This window comes from Lycorma delicatula, chromosome 7 (assembly GCF_047948215.1).
Source record: "Lycorma delicatula isolate Av1 chromosome 7, ASM4794821v1, whole genome shotgun sequence".
Lineage (NCBI taxonomy): Eukaryota > Metazoa > Arthropoda > Insecta > Hemiptera > Fulgoridae > Lycorma > Lycorma delicatula.
The window spans coordinates 3,868,749-3,878,341 of record NC_134461.1 but is presented as its reverse complement, the minus strand read 5'-3'; the positions used below and the strand labels follow the sequence as shown (position 1 = coordinate 3,878,341).

The 9,593-nt window shown below is 32.1% G+C and overlaps 2 protein-coding genes across 4 annotated transcripts in view; one reads left to right on the top strand and one right to left on the bottom strand.

Annotated features, from left to right (window-relative positions):
- Positions 1-2,666: 2,666 nt before the first annotated feature.
- On the bottom strand, positions 2,667-3,116 carry LOC142327864 (zinc finger BED domain-containing protein 5-like). Its single transcript, XM_075371219.1, has one exon. The coding sequence runs from the start codon at positions 3,114-3,116 to the stop codon at positions 2,667-2,669; it is 450 nt and encodes a 149-aa protein (XP_075227334.1).
- Positions 3,117-5,271: 2,155 nt separating this feature from the next.
- Positions 5,272-9,593, top strand: part of LOC142327926 (nucleolar complex protein 4 homolog) — a 59,011-nt gene continuing 54,689 nt past the window's right edge. Inside the window, exon 1 of one of the 3 annotated variants that reach the window (XM_075371303.1) lies at positions 5,272-5,524. In XM_075371303.1, coding sequence (XP_075227418.1) covers positions 5,420-5,524 — 105 coding nt within the window. In that variant the 5' untranslated portion in view covers positions 5,272-5,419. The remainder of the gene's footprint in view (positions 5,525-9,593) is intronic. The other 2 variants (XM_075371302.1, XM_075371301.1) reach the window with 2 other exon arrangements.

Genomic DNA, 9,593 nt, shown 5'->3' with positions numbered 1-9,593 from the left:
TATCACCTGACATAAGCATTATATTAACATTTTTATTACCATCTATATTTGTTTATTGTATCAATATATTTCCAAACTTAACCTATTCTCGGTAACCTTATTTAATTAACACAGTAATTAATCAAAACATTATTGTTACAGTCGATGTTAGCGAGCGTAGATTAAGTTAGGTTAATTTATATCTATAGTTATAAACAATAACGCTTATATTTTTAATAAGTAAAATATGTTAATAATCCCGTAACTTTGACGTATCTTCAAAGTTATGGGATCATTATGGGTATAGTCGATGAGCTAATACGTAAGTACCAATTAAAGTAACATTACTAACCCTTTTACTAACAAAGAATATAAGAAATTTATTCAGATTGCACTGTTAGCTGAGTGTTTTTCCTGTTACTTTCATTATAACTCTGAAACAGGTGGTTCAATTGATTTTCACAGAAAATATACTATGGATTTTATTTAAAATTCATTCAAAGTATATTCACAGTTTATTCAAATCTCTAAGAAGTTTTCATGCTGCACTCGCCAAGTTTACAATTTCAATCCAAAATGGTACGTCACTGAAAAACTACAAGCAGTTTAAAGAATGTTTTTGTATTGTTTCTGAGATGTATAAAGAAACAACCAAACAAAATTAAGTGATTATAATGCATTTGTAAAATTATGTTAAATATTTAACCAGTAATTTTACTAATATGTGAGTTGTGTTATCTTAAATCCATGAAAAAAGTTTCTTACCTAAAAAGTTGCAGAATCCTTTTTGTATTAAGATTGTCTCTCATTTAGGAAGTTGTATGAGATGTAAAAAGAAATTGTATTTTCTGATAAGATGTAATTTTGTACCTCTGTGAGAGATAATCTTTTATTAGAATTAGGCAGTGATTTAGTTAGGAAAAATATTTATTTAGTACACAGCCTTTGATGCAAAGGGAAGGCAGTATATACGTTCATTCATTCATAGTGTGCAATCGAGAAGACGGTAGGATGACGATACGTTGCCACAAACGCGACTATTACGAGTTCTTTAGTTCGCTATTTGATAGATACATTATACAAACTGGTGTGTAATATTTACAAAAAAGGGGAAGTTCCACCAGACTTCAAAAAGAGTATTATTGTCATGATACCAAAAAGCAAGAGCAGATGAATGTGAAGAATACAAAACAATTAGCTTAGCTACTCATGCATCAAAAATCTTAAATAGAATTCTGTATAGAAGAATTGAAAGGAGTGGAAGAAATGTTAGAAGACCAATTTGGTTTCAGGAAAAGTATAGGGACAAGGGAAGCAATTTAGCGCTCAGATTAATAGTAGAAGGAAGATTAAAGAAAAACAAACCAACATACTTGGCATTTATAGATCTAGAAAAGGCATTCAATAACGTAGATTGGAGTAAAATGTTAAGCATTAAAAAAAAATAGGGTTCAAATACAGAGGTAGAAGAAAAATTGCTAACATTTACAGGAACCAAACAGCAACAGTAATAACTGATGAACATAAAAAAGAAGCCATAATAAGAAAGGGAGTCTGACAAGGATGTACCCTATTCCCGTTACTCTTTAATCTTTACATAGAACTACCAGTTAATGATGTAAGAACAATTAAGATCCGGAGTAACAGAACAAGGTGAAAAGATAAAGATATACGATTTTCTGATGACATAGTAATTCTAGCTGAGAGTAAAAAAAATTTAGAAGGGACAATGAACGTCATGGAAGTCCTATGCAAGAACTATCGCATGAAAATAAACGAAAGTAATGAAATGTAGTAGAAATAATATAGATGGACCAATGAATATAAAAATAGGAAGAAAAAAGATAATGGAGGTAGAAGAATTTTGTTATTTGGGATGTAGAATTACTAAAGATGGACAAAGCTGAAGCAATATAAAATGTCGAATAGCACAGGCGAAACGAACTTTCAGTCAAAAATATAATTTGTTTACATCAAAAATTAATTTAAATCTCAGGAAAATATTTTTGAAAGTATAGGTTTAGATCTTAGCGTTACATGGAAGTGAAACTTGGACGATCACAGTACCTGAGAAGAAAAGATTAGAAACTTTTGAAATGTGATAGCACAGGGCAGTGCTGTCCAACCTTTTTACAAATAAAGGTACATCTGAATTATTACAAAGGTTGCACAGGTGCCTGGTTTCATTTCAACTGTCTTCACATTACTGCTGCTTCTAATCCATAACTTCACTTTCTTTACAAACGCATTTATAACACGTATCATATGTAAAATGTTACAATATTTACCTAGCAATTCAAGATTTAACTAGTTTAATTTGGAGGTGATATCTATTAGATTTAAATCTAAATTTAGTAGTCATGATACATCATGAAGTTCGTGATAATATGGTCCAGGAGATGATTTCATAAAGTCTCTTTTTTCATCTAGCAGACAGCAGAATTGTTCTAGTGTTTTACCTCCTACTAAGCCACCTTAAATCTTCATGAAGAATTGTACTACCATACTGAGAATCTATTATATTCAGAATATTTTGAAACTATCGATGACGTGTAGAAGACAGTCTGATACAGTTCACCTCACCAGTTACAACTTTCATGACATGATCAAACTTTAAAACCTTTGTGCACAAAACTTCCTGGTAGATAATGCAATGACAAGAAATAAATTTTGGAAATGATTCATCCTTAGCACAGAGATAAAAATCCATTATTCTTACCAGTTATTGAAGGTGCCCTATCTGTTGTTATAGCAACAAGCTTTGAAAGTGGAAATTTACTATCTTTGACAAGTTTAAGATATGGATTAAATATGTCTACTCTGTCTACTCCCCTAGTTTGTCCATAAAGTGGCAACAGTATGAAAAATTCTTCCTTTACTGTGAAATCATAGAAAACCATTCTAATAAATACACACAACCCAACAATACCAGACATGTCAGTAGTACTTTCATCAAACTGGAGAGAAAAATATTCACATAATTGCAGATCCTCATGTAATCGAGGTTCCAAATAAATAGAAATATTTTCAACCCGCCTAGCTACAGTTTGATGAGACAATTGTAGGCCTTCAAAGGAAGACGTAAGTGCCAATTTATCTTTGTGACCTTCAAGCAGAGATTTAGCAACACTGATCATTGCTTCTTTTACTACTTCCCCATCGCTAAATGGTTTTTTCCGTTTAGCTAGTACGTAACAGGTTATGTAAAAAGCTTCTGTCAAGTTACTGGTGTGCTGAACAGGTTTCATAAACAAGGATTGTTGCGACTGTAATTTAGATTAAGATCTTTCACTTTATGTTTTGTCAGTTCAGAATTCACAGGAAATTCGTTATTAAACTGTTTGTGATTAGTCAAAAAATTTTGCACTACATTACTTCTTTTAGAAACAGACATGCTAACATTAGACAATAAACACACAGATTTTCCTCTATATTCAATAAAACAATATTGGTTCTCCCATTCACTGTTAAAGCTCTAAGTTCTTTGCCTTTTAACCATGTTAAGAATACACTAGATATTATGTTAAATAATATCTAATAGTTAAAAGAACTTCAATTTGAAAACACCGATAACATGTGGAATGTATAACATATCACAACACAAGACAATGTAATAAACTGTACCACCAGAATGTAGGCCTACTTCACTTCACAACTACCAAGTTATACTGAAGTTAAAATACAAGAATTAGTTCTCAGAGTCGTAATTGTTTAAATGTATCAAATTCATCTCCTCATTGGCTGAAGACTTAATTATGATGAAAGGTAGAAGCTCACAGGTTTTTTTTTTAAATAACAAAAAATTCATTGGCTACACCCACATGCAAATTAATTAAAAAATTCTCTCCCACTAGAAACATCTATTTCTATTTTAGGAAGATCAGATTAAAATTTATTAAAATTGATGTTAGGATATACAAATAACGAAAGGAACTCAGTTTTAACAAAGAATAGAAAAAAATGTCAGTTTCGAATTTAATACAAAGAATCCTAGTAGCTTGAGTGGAGAGCAGACCACCAAATGAGTGACAATTAGGTATTTCGTTCTGTCGAGCTAGACCCCTGCTAGGAGAGTATTATACCTACTTTATAACATTACAAATAAAATACCATTACAAAGGAAATAAATTTGTCAACAACAATGACAAGGAAATGAACACGTATTACAAAGGGCGGTAGAATTACTTCTGTAGAACTACTGGAAAATATAACTACTAAAATGTATTTTTTATATCGTTTTTAAGATGTAAATTATAATGTTATTTTGAAATGTGAATTTGTATTAAAAATCGGCAAAAGGGCGCGGGCGCCAAAAGGCAAAACGAAGCGCGCCTGGAGCCCGCGGGCCCCGGGTTGGATTGCGCTGCTATAGGGGAATGTTAACGATCAGATGGGTGGATTAAGTGACAAATGAAGAGGTGTTGCGGCAAATTGATGAAGAGAGAAGAAGCATTTGGAAAAATATAATTAAAAGAAGAGACAGACTTATAGGCCATATATTAAGGGCATCCTGGAATAGTCGCTTTGTTATTGGAGGGACATGTGTATGGGAAAAATTGTGCAAGCAGGCAACATTTAACCCACCGGGTTGGTCTAGTGGTGAACGCGTCTTCCCAAATCAGCTGATTTGGAAATCGAGAGTTCCAGCGTTCAAGTCCTAGTAAAGCCAGCTATTTTTACACGGACTTGAATACTAGATCGTGGATACCGGTGTTCTTTGGTGGTTGGGTTTCAATTAACCACACATCTCAGGTATGGTTGAACTGAGAATGTACAAGACTACACTTCATTCACACTCATACATATCATCCTCTGAAGTATTATCTAAACGGTAGTTACCGGAGGCTAAACAGGAAAAAGAAATAAAGAAGAAAGAAAAGAAAGGCAGGCAATATTTGGAATATGTAAAACAAATTGTTAGGGATGTAGAATGTAAAGGTATCCCGGAATGAAGCGACTGGCACTAGATAGTGAATCTTGGAGATCTGCATCAAACCAGTCAAATAACTGAAGACAAAAAAAGTTTTCTATTGAGTTCTCATCATAATTGTTAACCGCTTTGCAGCTATGTTTCGATTCGAAACCAATTTGATACTAAATTGCAGAATATCTTACACATATACTTTTTGGAACGGCGTTCCGATCCAACTAAAGCGCTTGATTTAGGGGAATTATTTAACTATTCTTCTTAATGCCCAATTTAAGACGCTTTGTATATAATCTTGTTCGAAAGGAACGAACGAGATCTATCGATGCAGGTATAATCGATAAATAACTATCACGAATTAAGCTCTGACGATAGTATATGGAACAATGTGGTGTTACTAATGTGTGTAAATAAAACACTGTGTATAAAGTAAACATCTAGGTTATATTCGGTAGTATACATTTAAACGTTTTATTACTGTTTTAACAGGTGATAATTTATTTTATTTCTAGAATGATTGAACATGATTTTAATAATCCTGCACTTAAAAAATGTAAAGTGTTCTTATCAAGCAGGAAAAACAGTAATGTCATAATTGAAATTCTGGCACTTTTGGAGGTATGTGTATTTTACTGAGCATTAACCATAAAATTTAATTTAATATTTTTGAATACGTGAATAATTTAATATTTTTCAACGTTCAAATCCTAGTAAAGGTAGTTACTTTTTTTATACGGATTCGAATAGTAGATCGTGGATATCGGTGTCGACATGATTGACCTGAGACTGTACAAGACTACACTTCATTTACACTCACACTTATCATCGTCATTCATCCACTGAAGTAATACCCGGCGGTGATTCCCGCAGGCTAAACAGGAAAGAAATACTTTTGAATAACATGTATATGTAATTTCATACTTGTTTATTCTTCATGTAATGCTTAGAGTGAATTTAAGTAAAATGTTTGAAGTCATTGCACATGGTAACTTATGAAGAAATGGTGTATGGATTTTGAAGTTAAATAAATAGCCATGTCTGATGGTCTGTGCTCTGTACAGTATGCAGTCCTGTTTTAAAGTTTTTTTTTTACATTTATTTCATTAGGCCCTGTTTGAAGGGTTAGAGAAAAAAAGTCAATTTTTGTATTTTGGTTAGTTTATTATTGTAGGAATCAGAAATTTAGCTTCTATTAATTTTTATTTTCACAAAATCCAGTTCTGTTGTTTAAATGCCTATTAAATTACATTTTAGCAAGGTAATAAAGCAAATAAAAAAAAAAAAAAAAAATAGAAAACCAAAAGAGAAAAGTTTAACTGTTGGTCATGGTAATTATTTTTCTAATATTCTTCATTTTCATAGTTTGAGCAGTTATTTTTCTGTTGCACAGTGTTTTTATTGAAATTAGTTTGTAAAAATCTTTGTTTCATTACTTTTAAAGATTTTGTTTTCGTGTGCAAGTCATATTCTTATCAGTATTCTTTCAAGATGTTTGTACAATATCATTGTAAAAATTGGACATGTATTTTTTATAAAGCAGTTTTAAGCAATCTTCCAATTATAGAAGATCTCTTAAAATATATGATACTAAAAGGTGATATGTTACATCTATTGCTTATATATTATATCTCCACTCTCCACGTCTTGCCTCTTGACTTATCGTCTTTATCTTCACTAATTTTGTACCTTAGTTTTATTTTCATGTTTTTCTTTTTGTAGTTAGAGCAATACATAAAAATCTCAGTGGCCCTCTGATTCACTGCTCAATAATGAAAATGTTTCAAGCTCAAAAGTAGCGTATTCTTGTGTATTTCCAGCTCCTGAATTAAAAATCACCATAAAAATGACCGATTAGTTCTTGCTCTGGAAATACAATGATATGTCAGTTTTTACCCAATTACATTTTGAGTTTGGGGGTAATTTTGTTTTTGGGAGTTGTCACACTTGTTAAATGACAAAACTCAACATTCTCCAGCTATTTGTAGGCTGTAAACATTATTACTGTTGTGGTGACTGTGAGTTTCATATTGTCTGTGTGGTAATTAGTGCAAAATTTCTGGTTTTCAAGTGCTTTTGAAGTGAAAAATTTGATAAATCAAAATGACATGAAAATGTGTAAATGAGTGAATAATTTTAGTTACATTTGTGGTGAAATAACATTTTCGTCACAGAAACGCAATCTGACGCCTCTTGTGAAGACTGCCTACCAGCATTATTTTAGCATGAAGGTAGGGGAGCAGAATAAGTCATGGGCTCCACATTTATGTTGTAACTATTGTTCAGATATACTAGAGAATGGCTGAAAAATAAAAAAATGATCTATGACTTTTGCTGTGCCTATGGTTTGGCGGGAGCCTACAAATCATATAGATAACTACTATTTCTGTTTGACTTCACTTATAAAGGCAGGATTGTCAATAAAGAAAAGAGGAACAATTCAATACCCTAATCTTCAATCTGCTATTCGACCTATTCCACATTTAGATAGTTTACCGGTTCCTACTCCTTTCCAAAATTATGAGCTTGAAGTAGAAAGTGAATACAGCATTGAAGAAGAAGAACTCAACAAGCCATCCACATCCTATGACTGAGTGTTATGAAAAAGATGATAAACCACTCAGATTGAGTCAAGCGGAATTGACTGATCTCACAGCATTGGAATCTTCTCCAATGTGATGTCAGGGTCTCACAGTTCAGACATCATCATAGGGATCTGCTTTCTTTTTTTGAGAAGAAAAACAATCTTTTTGTTTGCTGTATCATTAATAACTACATGAAATGTTTGAATTTGAATCATAATCCAACTGATTGGAGGCTATTCATAGACTCCTTCAAGTTTAGTTTGAAAGCTGTATTACTTCACAATCATCTTCCTTCTATTCTTGTTGGCCATGCACTTCACATGAAGGAGACTTATACAAACATCACAATCCTCCTAGTCTGACATTAAATATGCTGAACACAATTGAAAAATCTGTGGTGATCTAAAAGTAATCCCTGTACTCTTAGGAATGCAACTGGGATACACTAAATGTTGCAGCTTTTTATATGTTCGTGTGACAGTAGGGATAGGAAATCATATTATATTCAAGCAGACTGGCCTGCAAGAAATCTTAACTCTAGCGAAAAAAATGTCGTTGCTGAGCCTCACGTGGGCCCAAAAGATCTTTTTCTTCTATCTCTTCATACATATAAAGCTGGATTTGAAGAAAAATTTGATTTGATTCTTGTTTTGTTATAATTTTCTGCAACTACAAAATAGTGCAAAAACAAAATCTATTGTGATCATTTGCCTCTGCTTCAAAACTGGATTTTTAAAAAATTAAGTTTACTTTTTTGTATAAATTAGTTACTTTTTACATAGCTGAAAATTAACAGTTAGAAATTAATAGTCATCATAAAAGAATGGTGAAGTTTAAGACATGAATTAAATTAAAAAAAGTACTAATTGTTATATTGTTTTATTTGCCTAATTTTTCATCAAATAGTTTTGTTATATATTGAGTAAATTTCATTATATATTTGCCCTTTTTCACTTTGCAAATATCCAATTGATTTTTCAGTTTCTGCCTGTACAAGATATAACATTTAATTGTAGTGATTCAGATCACATAATTTTTGCTAATACATAATGTTTTTAATGAATCTCTACAAGAAAAAAGACCCAGACAAGTATAGGGCTTTCTTGGCCTATTTATCTACATGCAAATTTGTTATTCAAAGCCTGTCCAACGAATGCATTAAATTGGGTGCACCATCGTACTGGAAATAAATTTGATGTATATATTCAAGTTCATCCAGTTGAAGATATTAGTAGTCACTTAACGTATCAAGATAAACATTTCCATTAATTCTCTTTTCAGGATAGAAAAGAGCCCCAATTATGCAATTTTTCATACCATACAAAACAATAGGCGCATTGCGTTCCCACCCGTTCTTGTAGTTTTCAGATCCTCATATCCATGAATTGTGCTTAACACACCTATTTTGATGAAAAGTAGCTTCATCTGTAAAAATTACTTTATTTAAAAATGATATGTTTTTAATAATTCATAATTCAGCTACCTAGAAATGTTTTTCTGTATCAGATGGTTTTACTTCTTGTACTTCAATTTTATATACCTATTTCTTATACAAGTGTAACCTTTCACGTAGAACTTATGAATGATTATTTTTGGAATTTAACTCAGGGGTTCAATGAGTGATGGATCTTTATTAAGGCTTACTTTTTTTTGGGTTTTTCAGGGTAAAAAATGCTTCCACATTATCGTCACCAGACACAATATATTTCTTGTAATAAATAAAGATATAGTATATGTGACAAATTAATAAAATTACCAACTGTTTTACAACAAATGGTATGAATAGTTGAACACACTACAGTAATTCGAATACTTGAGTATAAATGGAAGGCCCTAAGAAACTGTAAACTGAGTGAGCCTAGTGTGCCCTATTTGCAAACAGCAGATGATAACCTCCTCTTGATGATTATTTTTGCATGTGGAGCTCCACAGTGATACTGTTCTTGATTGAATGAAGTTTATTATTAATATTAACATTCCATACATTTTGCCACTCATTATGTACCATCCTTTTTAGAAAACAGACAAGATCATTCGAAGCGATGCAGTTGCTGAAAGGAGCCAAGTCTCTTTTGCTACACCATCAGTGCACTAATGGCCATTCA